Below are 19,750 nucleotides of genomic sequence, written 5' to 3'. Positions count from 1 at the left end.
AATAAAACCTTTGGTTATAGTGTTTGTATTGTAAGCTTAAAAATATAAAAAATATATACAAGATTTACTAAAAATGAGTAATACGGATGATGACAGCAATTTGGAAGATTTGCCAAATGACGATAATGAGTACTTGGAACTAGAGGAGAATGAAGAGTCAGTAAATTCTTTTCGTAATACTTATGATCTTATATCAGGTCCAATTCTTGCAGAGAATGGAACAATACCGTTAAATATTTTAGAATTTCAGTATCCTTTAAAAATATAAATTGAAAATTAAAACTTTGTTGCATATTTAATTCCTGAATGTATAATGTAGCCACTCATTTGCATTTGATGCTCAAAAATATTTCAATCTATGCGTTATCAATCAGTATACACTTGTTTTTATATCGGGTAATATAATTAATTTTTTTGATGTAATAAATGAGAAGATATGGTTTAGAAGAAGCTCCTCTGGTGGAGGTATCGGATGTATAGCGGTAAGTAATTGAAAGTGCGATAAATGAAGAACAGATGCAGGAATTAAATCTAAAAAAATATAATTGTTCATTAGAAAAACCCGAAATTCAGTCATTTGGCTATAGGAGAAAACGGAAATGATCCTCCTATTATAATATATAATTTTCCCAGTATGGAGATAGTTACGATTCTTTATAAAGGAGCTTCAAAGCGTTATTTTCGCTTATGTTACAGGTAAAACAGTAGTTGGTAAATCGATAAAATACATACATGAATTAAATGAATCTTTTTATTAGCTCGGATGGTTTATTATTGGCTTCTCAAGGAGGATATCCAGATTATTTAATTACCATTTGGGAATGGCGGGAATCAAGTATTCTGTTACAGTGTAAATCTCACGAAAATAATGTTTATAATTTAATGTTCAATTCCTCAATGCCTGGACATATAACCACCAGTGGCGTAGATCACATTAAATTTTGGACAATGCCATACACTTTCACTGGTCTGAAGCTGCAGGGTGAACTGGGCAAATTTGGAAAAACTGATATTTGCGATGTTATTGGCATCTGTCCAATGCCCCATGACAAAGTATAGTTCTGATAAGCTATTGAATTTTTTTTGTATTTAATCCCTATTTTCTTCCATACCAGGTAGTATCTGGTTGCGAGTGGGGCAATATCCTAATTTGGGAGAATTGCATGATCAAAATAGAAGTTTGCAGAGGAAATAAAATCCCATGTCACGAAGGTCCAATCACTCATTTTGAGTTTATCGATGGAGAGATATTTTCAATCGGTAATATTACAGTACTGCGCAATGATTACTTATGAAACACTACTCCAAATTTTCAATTCCCAAACATTTTAGGAAAGGATGGATGGATTCGTAGTTGGTTTTACGAGGTCATTGACCTGGCCGATCCACCGGAGGACGATCACTTTTTGGAGCTGCAGCCGACCTTCGAATTTTTCATCTCTTCCAACATTGACAGGGCAATTGAAAATAGAGACTCGTCGATGCTCATGTACATCGCGAAGAAGAATGACAATCCAGAGGATACGTTTTGGTATGCGCAGGTAACTATAAATTATAAAAAATATAAATATGGCACACTCTCTGTTGTTGACAAATAAGAATTTGAAAGGTATTCGATTTTAGGATGGAAACGGTGGAATCTGGCTGATAGATTTGAATATGCGAAAAACGCCTGAAGTACCAAAAAAAATGTTCACGTCTCACGGTGGGCCTATCCTCGACATGGACGTAACAACGTGCGATCCTTACGTGGCCACGATCGGCAAAGAAGGACATTTGCACGTTTACAACTATTTGAGCAAAAGATTGATTCTCGTGCACAAGTTCTACGACATGGGCACTCGAGTGATTTGGCTACCACACGAATTGGATGCAACTGGATCAACTTTGGTTTGCGGATCCAACACCGGAGTTATTCGCCTGATAGCGGTATCGATAAGGGCTGCCGATGAATCTAGGAGGAGTGCAGACAACGATCACGTCAGACTGATCCAAGTTTTTAAGCCCCATACTCTGCCAATCGTTGCAATGTCTTTGAACCAATCGTGCAAAATATTGATAAGTTGCGGCGAGGACCGTTTGGTTTTCGTATTTAGCCTTGAAAAAACCGAAACGTATCCTCGACTTCATCCAATCGGCTACATAAAAATACCAGCGATCGTCACCTGTCTATCATGGAAACCCAGCGAGGAAACGACAATTCTTTTAGGTTGCACCGATGGCTACTGCGTTCAGAATAAATTTCCGTTAGAACCACAGTCCTATACGACCAAATCTTACGAGCTTGTTAAATGCCAGCCGATAATATTCAGATTTTCGTCGGTAAAATCGTACATTCGTCGCGAAGAGATTCGTTTGAGGAATGAGAAAAAGAGGGAGGAGAAAAGAGCGATGAAATACGAGAAATTGCAACAATTGAGGGACGAAAATCCGGGATTGGAAATCGACGAGGAGACGTTTCTGGAAGATTCCGAGGAGGAGCCGCCACTTCCGGAGATTTTCATACCGGAAGTGCCCAATAGGGTGCTAATGGTACTCTATACGGAGCACGATACCATTTGGCTATTCATGGCTGGTTTCGACGCTGGCTACATTTATGAATATCCAACACCGAAAATGACAAAATCATCCAGTGGCGTCGTCAAAGAGCAAGAACCATCCAAAAGTTTTCTTATCCATGACGCAGATGATATAGAAATAGTCAGTCATCTATTTTACGACGACCGGAGATATATTTTTCTAGGAATGCAGCATGGCGAGATAAGAATTTGCCGATTAAATTCGGAGGACCCAAGCGATTTTTCCGATTATTGGATGTTGCCTATGCACGATCATTATAACGGCTGCATCCCAAAAATGTTGCTCAGCTGCGACGGTTCGATGTTATTGACTTGTGGACACGATGGAAATCTTTTCTCTTTCGTAATCAGCGATGAGATTAAAAGACCATTGGAGCTACCCGAAATCGCAGAACCCTATCCACTTCCGGTGACGGATAAAGCGGAGGACATTACGGAGGTCAGTCATCCGAGTATCGAGGAGGTAGTCGTGAAAATGGAGAACGAACGAATCTTACGATTAGCAAACGAGAAGAAGGACAATACTTTAAAAACTTTGGAAATATTGACAGCGCGATATAAGGAAATTGTGGCAAAAAACAATAGTTTGATACCATCGCAACGGATACCGGAAGAGGAGCTCGAGTTGGATCCTAGAATTACAAATGAGCTGAGCGATCGAACGAGGACAGAAATTGATTTGGTGAGACAAAAAATGGCTTTTCAAGTGGAGAAAAGTAAATTAGGACTGCAGAAACTATTGGATCATTTTATCGAGCCTATCACCTGTTTACCTTTCGCAGTCAGGAGGATATTGAAACCGGAAACGATGGTTCATTCCTTGCGAGAAAAAAAGCTGGATGTTGATTTTATGAGAATTTACGCGAGAGTGCATAGAAAAGTATTGGAAGACAGCAGGAAAATTATGGAAAAGGAGAGGGTGGGTAAGTTTGGAGAAACAATAAAAATTGAGGAAGAAGAAGAAAAAGTGGAAGAATCTGAGAGTTTTTTGAAAGGATTGGCTAGTCCTATGGAGGAGCATCGTTTAGGTATACGTATCAATCAAATGCTAAGGAAGTACAGAGCTCGAGTGGCAAGGATTTCGGAAAGAAAGAAACATTTGAGTCAGATAAAAGCCAAAGAGCCCGATCCAAATGCTGTGCATCCTGAGGATGAAGCTGCGATCGAGAAAGCCAAGAATAATATAGGCAATTACGAGCTGAAAACTTCGCCAAAATTTCGTGTCTCCATGGAGGAGCAGAATGCTACTTTACTCAAATACAAACAGTTGCTAGAGTGTAGGAAAAAGCTTCATCATCTTCGAGAAGGTTTCAACGCGAGACTCAGAGCAATTAGAAAGAGAAAAGAGAAGATACAGGTGGAGGTGCAATATTTGCTGGAGGTTCTGCGAAAAATTCACGCGGAGATACCGGAAAAATATTTAAAGCCATTGCCAATCTTGCCGAGTTTCGACGTGGACACGGAATTTCCCGAATGGAATCTACAGCTGGAGAAAGGACCGGTTACTTCTTTGACTGCCATTGTCAAAGAAGAAATAATTCGAAATATCAAATATAAATTTCCAGATCCGTTTGACGAGGAGTACGAAGTTCTGTTGCTAGACGAGAAAGAAATTCAGGTGGATCGTTCTGATTTGTTAAGTCTCAATGAGCAAAGCAGAGGTAGTCGTGGCGATAAAACTGAAACTGAGAGTATTTGGGAGCGGGAGATGAGAGTTTCTCGAATGCAAAAAAAAATATACGAGCAGGATTGTATATTGAAGTATGTGCAATCTAATTACGAATCGTTGGATGAAGAATTGGATGAGATGCAACGCGAGAGACTAGACATCGTCACTGAAAGTACTTATATGGAGCTGTTTCTTTTAACTCTTCAGCAAGAACTATTTATTCTGAGGGACTACGAGGACGTGGAGAACGAGCTGCGAGATAGGGTTAATGAGAAAGCGGCAGAATTAGCAGCAGTTAAAATGGAGGTAGGTAGCAGTTTTTTAAATTACAAATTAATTGGAACGAGCTATTACTGTTGTATGATTACTATATATAGATGCAAGAGATTTTAAAAAGAGTGGAGGAGGGCAATAGGGAGATTGACCGGCTACAGGACAAGATAAAAAATATTACCGCTGATTATCTAAACATGATAAGCGAGAATAAATTTTGCAAGTTTCTGCGCAAAATATTTCGTAGAAAGATGAAACCACCGAAACAGGAAGATGGTTAGTATGCTTTTTAGTATAAAGAGAATGTGATATTTTCTTAATTGATGATCAAAGCGGTTTGATCGTTAGAATCCGAAAGTTCCTCCAGTTCTTCATCGGATTCATCGAGTGACGAGGGAGATGACCGTAGCATCGACAGTAAAGAATTACAAATGCTTCATTTGGATGAAAGTGTTTGTCCTACAGGATGCGACGAAGAATTGTACACAAAGGCGTTTCAAATGAGAGAAGAACGATATTCCCAGGAAAAAAAGATTTTAGACGTACAAAAGGATATAGAAGCATTTACTAAAACCTCCGAAGTACAAGCGAGATACATGAAGAATGTAGAGATTAATTTGAAGAAAGATCGATCCGAGCTGGAGGCATATATGGTATTCAGAAAATTTGAGTTTTATGCGGTCACAAATAATCAATTATATGTATGCGTTCAAGTAGATTTATTCGTTTTAGCGTGTTTTTATGTAAATTCACAGCTAAAATTAATATATTTTCTTGGTGTTTTAAAAAGACACCTCTAACGGTATCTTATTTATTTCTAGTTGGAGAAACAGCAAAAACTGAACGATATTGATATGACTGTAATATTGACATGCGATCAATTGCAACATTTTATTAATAATGAAACTTTGGAGAAAATAAGCAATTGTGTTTTGTTCGATAAAAGCCACTTGTCGCATCTTTATACTCGAATCCAAGAATTGCAGTCTGAAACATCTAGCCAGTACGAAAAACATAAGTATGTGTCGAATTGAATAAAGAAATTATTATTGTTCTTGTTTTACCAATAATAATGTCAAATGGTTATTTTATCGTAGAGAAAATAAGGCGCGTCTTGTTAAATTGGAAACAGATCTAAAATATATGGAAGTTGAGATAAAAAGATTAAAAGATTCTATTCTGGAGGAGGTGATAAAAAAATTTGGTCAAAAAGTACCAATTTCTACAGTATATGAGATTGTGCTGCGTCGTATGATTTATAATATAAAACCGGATTTGGTTAAAATGGCTAAATTGTTTGAAAAACAAATAAAATGTAATAATGATTGATCTTGAAATATTTTATACTTTGAATATTAATTCTTTTTTTTTAGGTGTTCAGGATAGATACTTGGAAGAGATAGATGTTTTAAATGACTTGACGCGAGAGAATACAGAAAAATTAAGTTTTCTAACTGTATTGGAAGATGAAAAATTGAAACTTAGAAAACTTTTACAGTATACGCCTATAAGCGAGGTAATGAATACTATATATTATATCAATTTATAATCTCAATACTGTGAAGACCTTTAACATTATTGTTATATCTTAGGAACAAATGACCGAAATCGAAGAAAAATATAAAAAGGATTTAGAAAAGTTGGAACATATTATTGAAAATCAGCGCCTACAGAAACAAATGATTTGCAATGATATAAAAAATCTTAGCTTAAAGTCTAGATTATTGCCACCAATTGGTTTAGGAAAAAGATTATCGCGCGATAACTTAGAAAAAGATGATTTAAATTTACAGGATGATTATGGTTTGATTTAAAATTATAATATATGAATCAAATAACAAGTTTCTAAGCATATGTAAAAGGAATCGTTCTAATTACTTTTGGTGTTTTCTTTTCAGAAAATGATGCGACAAGTGGAGAAAACACAAATGATTCAGATAATAGTTTAACAAATCGACAAATTAAGACACATTATTTTGATCAGAATAATTTGATGCAGAAGGTTTATATCTTATCGATTGTATATTCAAATATTTTAAGGTATCACCCGCGCCTGATATCTACTGTACTAGTCAACGATGTTTCACATTTGAAACAATCAAAATCTTGTTTTACATTTGTATCAGATGCTATTTTAATATTTGTATTTTTTCTTTTTAACTTTAGATTATTCTCGTAAGAAAATTTTACTTTTTGTTATATTTTAATAATTTTCAAAGAGTCGGTTTAATCGTTGAGATTATACTCTACCGACTTTTTAATTTATTTACACAGAAGGAAATAAAATATAACTCTTCATATTTTCAGCAAAAAAAAAACAGAATTGTCATACCATTTAACATGATTTTACAAAATCGAATATGGTGAATTAGTAGATTATATTTTAATGATCAAAATGAGTCATAATAAATTAAAATCTAACAAAAGGCAAAATTTTTGTACAAAAATAACTATATATACATATAAGGTTAATAAGAAATACAGGTAATATAAAATGACATCTGATGTAAATATTACAAAAAATATCCAGTTTTACATTATTTTTAAACTACTTTTGGATATTATAGCGTTATAGTTATTCAATTTTAAAAGATGCCTAAACAGTACAGTACATAGAAAACTAGCACGTGTAATATTTGTTACAATAATATATTCAATAAATGTGATCATAGGTAATACAACAATTATTATCGGATGTATGCGTTTCGTTGAATGAACACGAAAAAGAGCAAATAGTACAAGCAATGTCTAAAGAATTAATGTCCAATTTACCGGAAGATAACGATTTAATAGAGACAAACCATATTATCGAACAAGCTGTGCAAAATATTATCACAGTCTTGGGAAAAAATGATGAGCAGGCTATGACGTTAATATACGAAAAAGTTCAAGAAAACTTGAATAATATTATGCAGCAGTAAGTTTTTTTTATATATTCAATTTTATCTTAAAAGGGAGTACATTTATTTTTACACATTCCAGGTACAAAGATAAGACATAAAACTACCTTTTGTTAATATAAGCTTAACGGTTGCTTAATTATAAAAGAGCATAATCAAGTGTAAGTAATTATCTTTATTAAATTTAAATATATACGTAAATCTGTACAAAGCTAAAGTAACATAATATTACTACAATAATTTTCATATGTTACATTAAAATTTAATAAGTTATGAAGTCAAATAAAAGTAAAATTAAAGTTCTTATTTCATTGATTGTAAGAAATTATTTCTAGTGGATAACTAACACATTGCAGTCTGCACAATAAGTACAAGCACGTCTTTCTTATATCGTAAAAAGTTCTACAAAATGCACATTTTAATACCACAATAAGGCTAATCTATAGTTTTTTGTGATATTTTTATAAAGTTGGATCATAGTTTTATATGACAAGGCACCATTGCATTATGGTATTGGACATTATCACTGCTGCTAGCATCTTTTTGAATACAAATTCTTTCATCCATTATTAACCGTGGCTAAATGTCATGCTGTTTACATTCTAATACAATACATAAAATTAATAAAATTCTAAAAATTCATGTTTTAAATTTTCTTTGTATCAGTAGAATATATTACATATAGCTATGATATAGAAAAATAAAACATTATTTGTTGTTTAACTTTAGAAGACGAAACAAATATTTTTCTCCAAATGTTTCAAATTTGGCTTAAATAAACAATCACTGTTATGAACAGTTGACATAAGTGTGATACAATTGAAAATAACAATTTAAGGTGGTAATAAAATCATATATCTACTATACAAGTTAAATATGTTTTAAATTTGAAATAAACGAAATCCTGCATCGTATTTAAATAATTTTTAAAGCCTAATTTAGTTTATTTCAAAATTAAAAAATGTATGAAGAGTATAATAGTATCTTACTTTACTATTACTGTAATGGTTGCATTCAAACCATCTAGTGCTCTGTAAGGGCTAAGTAGCCCAGACTTTGAACATAGAAAAGAAAAATATGATAACAATTCTTAAAAGCAAATAATATCACTGCTTCTTGAAGCTCTTTAAAATTGGATATATATTGTCAAATGCTTCATAAATTTCCTGCCTTACTTTAGCACCTGCAATCATAATGGATTTAAAATAAAATAATCGATTGTATAAATAAGTAATAATAAATAAATAGCTTACCTGTCAACACAACTTTTCCAGAAACAAATATAAGTAATACTATACGTGGTTTAACCATCCTATAAATTAAACCAGGAAATAATTCAGGTTCATACGAAGAGAACTGCCCATGAGTAAGAACTAGTCCTTCTAGTCTAATAGGGAATTTAACATCACAGCTTCCAACCATATTTTGTATCTTAAAGTCTAAAAATTTTGCCTGTTTGAAATGTAATTACATTAATACCACTCTTACAATATTTAAGTAAAATAAAAAAACAATGTTTACAGGAAATCCTAATTTTTGTATAATTCTTGCATATTTTCTTGCTGCTAGTCTAGAATCTTCTTCACTTTTGGCTCCAGTGCATACCATTTTTCCACTACTAAAAATCAAAGCAGTTGTTCTAGGTTCTCTTATTCTCATAATAACAGCTGCAAATCTTTTAGGATTATATTCTGCATTCCTTGCATGAAGAGCTATTTTCTTTAAATCTAATTTACAGTTAAGATTTACAGTAGATACAATGTTTCTGAAAAAAGTCATTAAATAAAAAAAACAATTAAGAATAATTAAAATTGATTTCAATGAGCTGTTTACTGTAATTGAGGTAATATTCCAGGATCTGCAGAGGCTGGTGTCATTGGTGTCATAGGACCTGGTGTAGAAGGGCCAATAGATGGTGGTGCTATTTGATTAGTTGATGGAACTATCGGAGACATCATATTTTGCTGGAATATAAATACTTATTATTATTTTTGCTTTAGATAGTGATAAGTGTTTTAGTGGCCCTTCTTTTACCGGTGTTTGTGGTTGCATTAAACTCTGTGGAGTAGCAAACGATGGTGTTGGAGCATAGGTGTGCATAGATTTCTGTGGTGCAGAAATCATTAACATTCCACTTTGCATGTTAGGACTCATCGAATGTAGCTGTTGTAACTGATATTGTTGGTGGGACTGATGTTGTTGTTGCTGCTGTTGTAATGCATTGGGTAATATTTGTTGATCCTCTTCTGGTTGATGTAGAGGAGTTCCAATGCTGGGTATACTAAACCCTGGACTTGGCAGCATTTGATCCATTTTGTTGGACTTTTAATTTACAACGTTTTGGAAAATTTTTTTACATAACCTTAGTTGAGGTTATATGGTGTTTATCGAAGATTGGAGGTGTGTCGGTGGTATGAGCTCTGGTATGAGCAGCGGTCCGGTCCGGTCCGGGTCCCGGGACGGTCCGGGATTCTCGGGCCGCCTCGTTCCGGCGCGCTCTCGACTCTCGACTCTCGAGTCTCGACTCTCGCTCAGTCTCGCCTCTCCTGTACAGTGTATGTATGTGTACAATTGTAACTTTTTGTAACATAATTCAAAATGGCGGAGTTGGCAACGCTGGGCACATGTCACAAAAGATAGTGGAGATAGTGTCAATAAAATCAAACTAAAATAAATAAAACAGATTACAAAACATTGAGAAGGTGAGGAGCGTGCCGTAAACATTTACTGTACTTGAAGGTACATTACTTTTCTGAATATTTAAATTGATTTAAATATCATAATTATGTCGATAAGAAAACGTGCAGGGCGATTGTTATTTTAATGAAATATTAGCGGCATGTAGTGGTACTACATCAAAGATTTGAAAAGAGAGATGAATGCAGACGTGAAAGATATAGTAGAAAAATCTTTAAAAAAAGCTCAGGAGCATGACAAGAGTAGAAATGTTGGAAAAGCATATGCATATTATACTGCAGTAGCAGAACTATGTCCTTCTAAACGAAAACAAATTGAAAATGAGTTTACCAATGTATTATGTATGTCACTGAAATGCTACATGTTTCTTGTAATTTAAATATAATTTATAAATAAAATATTTCAGGTGAATGGGGAATGCAGTTAGCTTTTCAAAATAGGCATCAAGATGTTTTATTATGTTATCAAAGGTCACTTGACATTTTTCCTACCAATGCACGTATGTTATGCAATTTTGCTGCACATCTTTTAAAGTGAAGTAATTTTTTTTATTTATTGTATGTATTTGTTTTAATTTTTAAATTATAAAAATTGTAATACTAATATATTTTTATTGATATTTCACTAAAGGAATGATAATCCTGAAAAGGCAATAGTGTATCTGAAAAGAGCATTAAAGATTGAACCAACATTTTTGCCAGCTGAAAGAAATTTACAAAATGCATACAGCATGGTAGTAGACAGGTGGCATTTTCCAATGTTAAATGATAAAATAAGGAATAGTGCTTTTGAAAGAGCCATAAGAAAATTTGTGGCCAAAGGCTATAATATAGTTTTAGATGTTGGAGCAGGAACAGGACTTTTAAGTTTATATGCTAAAGATGCAGGTGCTGAAAAAGTTTATGCCTGTGAATATTCACTGGTTATGGCTAAAATTGCCAAAAAAGTATTTGAATGTAATAATGCACCTAATATAAAATTGATTCCTAAATTGTCTTCTGATCTTCGAATACCAGATGATATTTCTGAGAGGTTAGTTATAATATTTTTTATTGTTGAAGGTTATTGATATTAATTAATATTACAGAATAAAATTGGTAGTAACTGAAACCTTTGATGCTGGGCTTTTTGGTGAGCTTATTGTACCATCCATGATTGATGTACATTTAAACCTGCTTGATTATAATCAAAAAGGAATAATAGTACCAGGTAGTGCTACTCTTTATATAGCAGGAGTTGAATGTGAGCATATTAGAAACAGATCTTCTGTGATATTTAGCAAAATAAAAGACATATGTTCTATAAATTTTGAGCATATATCAGTTGTATCAGAAGATGAATTTTATGATACAGAGAATCTAGAAAATGTTTGCATAACTTATTTAACAGAGCCACAAGAACTTTTAAAAATTAATTTTAATAATCTATTGGAATTGCAAGAATTAAACAAAGATGGTGTGAAAGCTATCATGCATGCAAAATGTGTATGTAATGGTATCATGGATGGTCTTGTAGCTTGGTTCAAATTACACCTTGATAATGAAATTACAATTGATTCTTCCTATGGAAAATCATGCTGGCAACATGCTGTTTTCCCATCAGTACCAAAAGTTTGTAATCAAAAGGATATTATTGTCGTCACGGCAAAAATGCTTAATGGAAAACTAAAATGTACATACAACACAAGAGAAAAAGCGTATAATAATGATAAAGAATCAGTAATAGCTATGACAAAAGAGTTTATTACTTTTTTAAATGATTTTGAGTATATAAAGCTATTAAGCCAAATGAGTGATTCTTATAAAGATAAAAACTTACCAAATGTTATGGATCTGTCACCATTTCCCATTTTTGGATTATTACTGTTAAAAAATAACAAATACTGTGATAATTTATATTATGTAACTGACTCTTCAGTTTTAAAATCTTTAATATTAAAGGTAGTTAATGATAACAATATGAAAGGGAGTCTTCATTTTTATTCTAATTTTGATCAGATACCTTGTAAAATGGATATTATACTTATGCATAATTTTGATATCAAGGGAGAATTAAAAGATTGGGGTCAAGAAAGTTATCAAGAATTTTTTAGGTAAATTCTTCACATATAATTTTTTGTCTCTGTAAAAGGTAATTCAATGTAATGCTATCTTTATTAATAGGGATTTATTAAAGCCATCAGGTATTTTATTACCACAAGAAGTTTACTTTATGGGTCAACTTATATACTCTGAGGACCTACCAAAGATGGTATATGTAAAAGATATAAATCTTCAAAATACTTCTTCTGATGATTCAAACTCTGATAAGGTATATCAATATGCACTAATTTTATGTGGAGAGTCAGAAAACAGTTGAAAAACTTATTTGAAATTTACTTTTATTTTCTTAAACAGAATTCTAACCAAGAATGTGCAAAAAATGAAATATGTGAAAGATATAGAATTGCAAAGTTTATTAATGAATATAAGGTATGTTTAAAAAAAAATAGTAGTCATTTAGTATTATTTATTTTGCCTTATTTTCAGATTGATCAAGTATTTGATCTTAATTCAAGTTTGTACATGTGTCACCCACTGTCTGATGCACAGATTATGACACAAATTGTTGATGGAGTTCAAGAATCTGCTGTAACTTTTAGAAGCATTGATATGAAAAATAATGAATCTTTACCGAATGCTTTGGTATGCTGGTATAAGGTTAAATTGACTAATGAATATATATACAGTACAAATCGAATTAATTCCTTTATGAATCATATGGCAGTAATATTTGAAGATGATTCACAAAATGTTATGCCAAAAGCTGCAGATATCAAAATAAAAATTCGTCAGATGAATGGACTAATAAGTGTAAAAGTAATTAGTAATTAAGATTTTTATATGATTTTATTAATTTGAGCAAATAAAAAAACGTAAGTAATAGATATATAAATAATCAACATTCCATATCAAAAAGTAACCCTGAGTACTAGTATACAAATTAACTACAGGTAATGTATTTTACTTTGAAACTGCTTACATCTACTTTTTACATATATTCCTCAAGCTATACTAGTTAAAGTTTGCTTTTAAAATTGTTATCTAGAAATTGGCAAATATGAGGGGCTACTTTTTCTGGGTTATTATTATGTACATCATGATTTCCATTTACAGTAACAATTTTTAAGTCAGAAAATTTTTTTATTGTATCTAGTCCATGTATTGCAGTATCAGTTGTTAATGTTCTTAAAGTTGAGCTGGCTATAATAAGTAATATAGGTTTATGAATATTAGCCCAAAAAACGGCATGTTGTCGAATTGTCATGGGTGGCCTTAGAAAATGTTTTAGCCTAGAATCACGGTTGTACTTGTACAGATCACCCACCTTGGTAACACCACGATTGAATAATGCAGATGCTGCTGCGGTATTTAAAGCTGAAAATCTTAGACATGACAGAGAGTATAAAACTTCATCTTTAGTATACAAATAAGGGTTCTTCTTCTCTAAATGTTCTTTAGTACTATCAAAAGTTTTTCTCATATATGGTACAAGAATATCATTGGTTATTGCTTCTGGAAACAATCCATCTACAAGTATTAATTTTTCTACAGCCCTTGGGTAAATAGAAGTATAATAAACACCTATCTGAGCCCCTAAACTATGTCCTATATATATAAAATTTGTCCATTTCAATTGATCTAATACTAAAGAGACAGCAAAAACATAATTAAAAAAGTTTAATGGTGTTCCACCAGGAAAATGTGATGAAAATCCATGTCCAGGTAAGTCAATACAAACTATATAATAATCTTCTGGAAGGTACTGCACCAATCTGTCAAATGATCCTGCATTATCCAGTGTGCCATGAACTAATAACATTCGCTTTTCATTTTCAAGTCCATATGTTTTAGCTGCCACATGTCCCCATGGAACTGTCAGTTTGATATCCTTGAAATTTCTTTCCATTTTCTGTTTTGACAGTTATTATTGAAACTTCTAATCTGCAGGAAATTAAAACTATTCAGTCTTATCACAAAATATTCTATGCTTGATATCAGAGATAATTTTATGTTTGTTTTGAATATCTTTACATAAATTTAAGATAATAGGTAAAATTAACAGATGATAAATGGAATATTTACACAATAACAAAGAAAACTACAAAATTTACTACTTTTAAATAAAGATTCTGACCTTTTTGATGATGATAAATCCTTTTAGTGAAATGTTACTTAAAAATTGTTCGAAAATTTTGTTTCAATCACAGGCCAGTTTGAAATGGTACTTCACGAAATGTCATTGTTACTATTGCTAGTTCAACGTTTATCTCGCCGTTGGCAGTCGTTGGTACCAGGGGCCCCAGAGGGTACAAACAAAATAGCGCAGAATCAGGTGTATCTGGGGCCTGGGGAGATAAAAAAAAAGATTCAGGGGCGTACTGGTAATTCTGGACCCGGACTTCTGCTAACAGAATCTGCAATAATGTGACAACGTAAATTTAGCTCAAGGCGATAAAAATAAATATATTATCAACAAGGTATTCAATTTCATCATTCAACTATAAGAAACCTAATAAAATGATCAAATTTTAGATTTAGATGGACAAGCTACCTTCTGCAAATACGACAATGATGAATCAACGACCACAAATGACGGAATAATGACCTATGGAATAATGGAATATATAACATAAATGTATGTACATATATACGGTACGGCTCCCTCCAACATCTCCACTTTCCAGTCCTTTTCCCAGAGCTGCCAGCTATCGTCAATACCAGTAAAGTTCCGAAGTGCTAGACGAGTGATGAGAAAGAGAAGATCAACTCCAGAATAGAGTATAATCGGTTTGACCACTCTAGACTTTCAGATTCTGACACTTGACAGCCTCCAGGTTCAGGGTCCAGTTTCCAGTTCCAATACTCTCACGTGCCTGATATATTTGTCGCATGCGCAAACATTGAGGTAAATCACATCACATTCCGGCAAGTGTCATGCACGAGTGCACGATACAGTTACTGCCTACTGGCGCTCCTTTTGGTTAAAACTTCGCATATTGTACCTTATAGTACATACACGTGTTTACCAGGCAGGTTGGACGGTTTGGTATTAATCAGTTGTGTATACGTATTTATTGTGTGTGGTTCAAACTTCAACGGTCTTTTTCTAAAATAAAAGTTTATACAGAAATTTTTACAGAATCGAAATGGCGAAAAGACAACAACCAGAGTGGTCTCCTCCACAAAACAATAGTATTAGCCAACTTAAGCTTTACAACAGTCTAACACGTTCAAAAGATTTATTTGTACCACTAAATGGTAATCGTGTTTTATGGTACAGTTGTGGCCCTACAGTTTATGATGCATCACACATGGGACATGCTAGGTATCCAAATTAATACATAAAATTATTTATCTATAAAGAAAAATTTTGTCCTATATACCTGAAATAGTTGTATATGTTAACCTAAATTTACTGATTTGATTGTAGGTCATATATATCTTTTGATATAATGAGACGTGTTTTATCTAACTATTTTGGATACAATATTTTATATGTAATGAATATTACTGATATAGATGATAAAATTATTAAAAGAGCAAGGCAAAATTATTTATATGACAAGTATTTGAATGAGAGCAATGGCCTTCAAGAGGTACTACTTGATGTTAAAAACGCTATAACTGCCTTTGAAAATAAAATATATTCTACGAAAGATCAAGATAAGAAAACTATGTCAAGTTTAATTTTATCTGCTGTCCAAACAACCATTCAAGATTTAGAAGAAGCTGTAAAGTTAAAAGATGAAACCAAGATTAAACAATTTCAAGGGGTATATACATAATTGATTAACTATATAACAAATAAAAATTTGTGGTATACAATAATTTTTTGTAGGAACTTATAGAAAAATCCCGTGATATTTTAGCTGACTGGTTAGATAGAAAATATGGAGCTGAGATAACAGAACATTCAATATTTAGTAAATTATCACAACACTGGGAAAATGATTTCCATAAAGATATGGATGCATTAAATGTAAGGATTTTTGTTTTATAGCAATTGTATTTAATGAAACAAATATTTACATTTTTGGAATTTGATTTTAAAATGCTTTAGGTGCTTAGACCAAACGTTTTAACAAGAGTCAGTGAATATATTCCTGAAATTGTTGCATATATAGAACAAATTATAAAGAATGGACTGGCATATGAAAGTAATGGTTCAATATATTTTGATGTGGGAAAGTTTGATAAGCAAGATAAACACTATTATGCAAAACTAGTTCCTGAAGCATATGGAGATACATCCAGTTTGGAAGAAGGAGAAGGTAAAATAGTAGGAATTTAATTTGCAGCTAGTTTTTCGCTAGATTATATTGTTTCTTTTTGTTGCTGAATAAACAGGAGATTTAAGTACAACAGATGAAATACTTTCTGAAAAGAGATCTCCAAATGATTTTGCATTGTGGAAAAATTCGAAAGCTGGAGAACCTTGGTGGGAAAGCCCATGGGGTAAAGGAAGACCAGGGTGGCATATAGAATGTTCTGTTATGGCATCTACAGTTTGTGGAGATCATTTAGATATTCATACAGGAGGAATCGACTTGAAGTTCCCTCATCATGATAATGAGCTTGCACAAGCAGAAGCATATTTTGATCATTCTCATTGGGTTAGGTACTTTCTTCATTCTGGCCATTTAACAATATCAGGCTGCAAAATGTCCAAGTCTTTGAAAAATTTTATTACGATTAAGGAAGCCTTAAAGAAACATTCTGCTAGACAACTTAGACTTGCATTTCTTTTGCATTCGTGGAAAGACACTTTAGATTACAGTCAAAATACTATGAATATGGCTATACAGTATGAAAAGTTTTTAAATGTAAGGATTTTCTGTCAATATGTCTATTGCTCTTATTAACCTTATTTTTCTGTGTTAATGAATGTAAAACGTTCTATTTCATACAGGAATTCTTTTTAAATGTAAAGTGTAAATTACGAAGCTTAGGAACAGGAACAACAATTAACACTTTCAGTAAATGGAAAGGCGATGAACAAAATTTGTCATCCAGGCTAATTATTGCGCAAGATGCTGTACACACAGCATTATGTGGTCAGAATTTTTAAAATACTAATAAATTAGTAGAGTTATTTTGTGCAGTATGTATACTATGATACATATATTTTTCTGCTTAGACAATATTGATACCAGAAAAGCAATGGATGCAATCAGAGATCTTTTATCATATTGCAACGTATATATGAAAAAATCGGCTGCAAATATTCTTCTACTTCGAGATGTAGCAGTTTTTGTTACAAAAATCCTCGATGTGTTTGGACTGGTAACGTCTACAGAAGAAATAGGGTTTCCTGTTGACCATGAGAATAGTAATACTAACGTGCGTATTAATAATTTTCTTCATTATTTTTTTACATACAGAAATCTGATAATTTTAACAAATTCATAACAGGTTGAGGAAATTGTAATGCCTTACCTTGAAATACTCTCTAATTTCCGTGAAAAGATAAGAGATCAAGCGAAAGAGTTAAAAGCAGATAGTATCCTTCAAGAATGCGATATATTGCGTGATGATATTTTACCGAATGTTGGGGTTCGATTAGAAGATAGTACCGGTCAGTCATGCAGCGTAAAATTGGTCAATAGAGAAGAGCTATTAAAAGAAAGAGAAATAAAAAGGAAATTAGAAGTCGAAAAGGCTGCAGAAAAAGAGAAGAGGAAAGCTGAAGCAGCGGCACTTTTAGCTGCGAAAGAAGCCCAGCGAAAAATTCCACCTAGTCAAATGTTTACATCAGAAACGGATAAATATTCTCAGTTTGATGATAAGGTTTGAGAAGTTAAACTTTATACATTAAATGAATTTATTTTTATTAATTTAATACATTTCGTATTTCTTTCAGGGTTTACCAACGCATGACATAGCTGGTAAGGAAATTAGCAAGGGTCAATTAAAAAAATTACAAAAGTTGCAACAACAACAGGAAAAGCGATATAACGAATATTTAGAATCCGTTCAAAATGGTGCATGATGTTCTGGATTTTTAATTTACGTTGACTACGGTATTTTTCATTTAAAAGTAAAAGCATGTAAAAAACTAACAATTAGGACTACATGATCATTATTTTTAACATTGAAAGTTAAAATATGTAAAGTATCAAAATTGGATTCATTATTACAATTATCTTGAGTATTATGTACGAATGAATAAATTATTATAAATGGTTCACTATTGTATGTATCGTTCGTATTGTAAGATTCTACTATCGATGATCCTTACCGGTTATCCTCCAAATAAATGCCTGCCTGTTTCCGTTGTATCGGACGAATTTGATGCGTGGTATCGGGCGTCTGTTATTAAAACAAATGTACTCCCCCAATACTCCCTTTTCAAGCAGACTGACTGCGAGCCGACCATGACAGCTACATATAAATATGAAACTGATAGCTATATAAATTGTTCTCAACTCTCGGTAAAACAGTCCGATATTCATTTCGCATTCAACATTTCACGAAAGTAGTGTCAAATAGCACAACGGCAGGACCCATTAGCATTGTTTCATCAAATTTATAAAACATCAATTTAAGGATAAGCCTCATCAGTTTCACAAGGCTTTTATTTCAACGATCCATTCTTTCGTCGTTTAGTTTTCTTTACTAATTCGAACCATTTAGAATTGATCCAACGCCTATCACCTCATCAACCCTATTAATTGTTTCTAAAACTTTAATCAGCTAATTTCACATTACTTAGATTTACTCTAAAACCACATAATTCGTTTATTAATCCCGATGAATAAAGATTTACAAATCCGACGCACGAATCAGAAGAAATTCTAAGCTTGTATCAGTTTCAGCATGAAACGGGAAACCTTGAAAGAGCGGATTGACGTTAACAATGTGTGACGGTTGATGCAAAAAATCCATTCTCGAATATGAAGTCAAGAGCGGTAAAAAAAGCAAACAGCTATTTTCCTCTCCACCTTATTTCTATCGTATCCCAAATTTCTTCCCTCGCCGCGAGCAATGTTCGCTTCGGTGTGAATGAGTAGGTAAATTTTTTGGTGAAAAAAGTCGAGTTCCTGCACCCCAGCGTCGCGGCGCGTTCCAAAGGCCTCCAGTGTTTGATTGACACCTCAATGATCTCGTATGCATATATGGAGTGATTTTCTCTCGCGTTTTCCCTCGCTCCATCGAATCAGCTTCAATCGAAAGCGGACCTATGTAACTGTTGTAATTTAACGAGCAGGCGTTTTTTGCACCATCCTCTCCTCTCTTTCTCTCTCTCTCTCTCTCTTTTCGCTTTAGTCAAAATACCGCTCGACTCGCAGAAAATGCAACGGCAATTCTGGGCAAAAGAAAAAAAAAACTGATGAAAATGAAAGGAAAAAGTCAGTCGGCCAACTACAGTGGGAGAACGCAGCGAATTGTCTCATATTACACGACTGCATGATCTGGAGAAGGAGGGTGGATTAAAAGTTCCAACCGTTGTTGCTGAGAAGTAGAAATAGTGTAACCGAAGTATATAACTATATTCAATTCTATAAAGAGAAGCCTTGACTTTCACCATCAACGTTTATTTCCTACTCTATCGCTTACTCTTATGTCAATCAACTATTTTGCAGGTGGCTA

General features: G+C 33.1%; 5 protein-coding genes across 18 annotated transcripts; 3 read left to right on the top strand and 2 right to left on the bottom strand.

Annotated features, from left to right (window-relative positions):
- The first annotated feature begins 73 nt into the window (after positions 1-73).
- On the top strand, positions 74-7,580 carry LOC136779281 (cilia- and flagella-associated protein 44). The gene is made up of 16 exons (XM_066736810.1): positions 74-249; positions 320-479; positions 557-696; positions 759-1,053; positions 1,116-1,260; positions 1,333-1,541; positions 1,624-4,554; positions 4,626-4,797; positions 4,870-5,174; positions 5,343-5,539; positions 5,619-5,836; positions 5,895-6,037; positions 6,114-6,324; positions 6,420-6,523; positions 7,194-7,438; positions 7,504-7,580. The coding sequence occupies exons 1-16, from the start codon at positions 74-76 to the stop codon at positions 7,520-7,522; spliced, it is 5,670 nt and encodes a 1,889-aa protein (XP_066592907.1). The 3' UTR covers positions 7,523-7,580.
- A 1-nt stretch (position 7,581) lies between these two features.
- On the bottom strand, positions 7,582-9,882 carry Tbp (TATA binding protein). Of its 3 annotated transcripts, XR_010823538.1 has the most exons (6): positions 9,456-9,882; positions 9,255-9,385; positions 8,943-9,186; positions 8,675-8,873; positions 8,411-8,604; positions 7,582-8,023 (listed from the first exon to the last, which is right to left on the bottom strand). XR_010823538.1 is itself a non-coding variant. In XM_066736824.1 (5 exons), the coding sequence occupies exons 1-5, from the start codon at positions 9,732-9,734 to the stop codon at positions 8,528-8,530; spliced, it is 930 nt and encodes a 309-aa protein (XP_066592921.1). In that variant the 5' UTR covers positions 9,735-9,882; the 3' UTR covers positions 7,582-8,527. The 3 variants fall into 3 exon arrangements, 2 of the variants coding, with proteins under 2 accessions (XP_066592921.1, XP_066592922.1); XM_066736824.1 differs by having other exon boundaries at positions 7,582-8,604; XM_066736825.1 differs by lacking the exons at positions 7,582-8,023; positions 8,411-8,604 and having other exon boundaries at positions 8,675-8,860.
- A 139-nt stretch (positions 9,883-10,021) lies between these two features.
- LOC136779282 (protein arginine N-methyltransferase 9-like) lies at positions 10,022-12,991 on the top strand. 6 transcript variants are annotated; one of them, XM_066736813.1, is made up of 7 exons: positions 10,022-10,123; positions 10,525-10,651; positions 10,749-11,150; positions 11,206-12,210; positions 12,281-12,428; positions 12,515-12,589; positions 12,647-12,991. In XM_066736813.1, the coding sequence occupies exons 2-7, from the start codon at positions 10,536-10,538 to the stop codon at positions 12,989-12,991; spliced, it is 2,091 nt and encodes a 696-aa protein (XP_066592910.1). In that variant the 5' UTR covers positions 10,022-10,123; positions 10,525-10,535. The 6 variants fall into 6 exon arrangements, with proteins under 6 accessions (XP_066592910.1, XP_066592908.1, XP_066592909.1 ...); XM_066736811.1 differs by having other exon boundaries at positions 10,027-10,459; XM_066736812.1 differs by having other exon boundaries at positions 10,033-10,160.
- Positions 12,988-14,435, bottom strand: LOC136779286 (serine hydrolase-like protein 2). Of its 2 annotated transcripts, none has more exons than XM_066736827.1 (2): positions 14,295-14,435; positions 12,988-14,096 (listed from the first exon to the last, which is right to left on the bottom strand). In XM_066736827.1, exon 2 carries the CDS (start codon positions 14,064-14,066, stop codon positions 13,176-13,178), a length of 891 nt encoding a protein of 296 aa, XP_066592924.1. In that variant the 5' UTR covers positions 14,067-14,096; positions 14,295-14,435; the 3' UTR covers positions 12,988-13,175. The 2 variants fall into 2 exon arrangements, with proteins under 2 accessions (XP_066592924.1, XP_066592923.1); XM_066736826.1 differs by having other exon boundaries at positions 12,988-14,101; positions 14,295-14,434.
- A 73-nt stretch (positions 14,436-14,508) lies between these two features.
- Positions 14,509-18,339, top strand: CysRS (cysteine--tRNA ligase, cytoplasmic). Of its 6 annotated transcripts, XM_066736823.1 has the most exons (12): positions 14,509-14,637; positions 14,693-14,795; positions 14,963-15,065; positions 15,300-15,485; positions 15,591-15,933; positions 15,999-16,139; positions 16,221-16,431; positions 16,508-16,983; positions 17,070-17,214; positions 17,298-17,500; positions 17,573-17,947; positions 18,021-18,339. In XM_066736823.1, exons 4-12 carry the CDS (start codon positions 15,307-15,309, stop codon positions 18,147-18,149), a joined length of 2,202 nt encoding a protein of 733 aa, XP_066592920.1. In that variant the 5' UTR covers positions 14,509-14,637; positions 14,693-14,795; positions 14,963-15,065; positions 15,300-15,306; the 3' UTR covers positions 18,150-18,339. The 6 variants fall into 6 exon arrangements, with proteins under 6 accessions (XP_066592920.1, XP_066592917.1, XP_066592914.1 ...); XM_066736820.1 differs by lacking the exons at positions 14,509-14,637; positions 14,693-14,795; positions 14,963-15,065 and adding an exon at positions 15,068-15,189; XM_066736817.1 differs by lacking the exons at positions 14,509-14,637; positions 14,693-14,795; positions 14,963-15,065 and adding an exon at positions 15,076-15,216.
- The last annotated feature ends 1,411 nt before the right edge of the window (positions 18,340-19,750 follow it).

Source organism: Prorops nasuta, unplaced genomic scaffold (genome assembly GCF_024137725.1).
Source record: "Prorops nasuta isolate Cenicafe-Biocafe unplaced genomic scaffold, Cenicafe_Pnas_1.2 PNAS00015, whole genome shotgun sequence".
Lineage (NCBI taxonomy): Eukaryota > Metazoa > Arthropoda > Insecta > Hymenoptera > Bethylidae > Prorops > Prorops nasuta.
The sequence above is the reverse complement of the archived record's forward strand: the minus strand, read 5'-3'. Positions and strand labels throughout refer to the sequence as shown.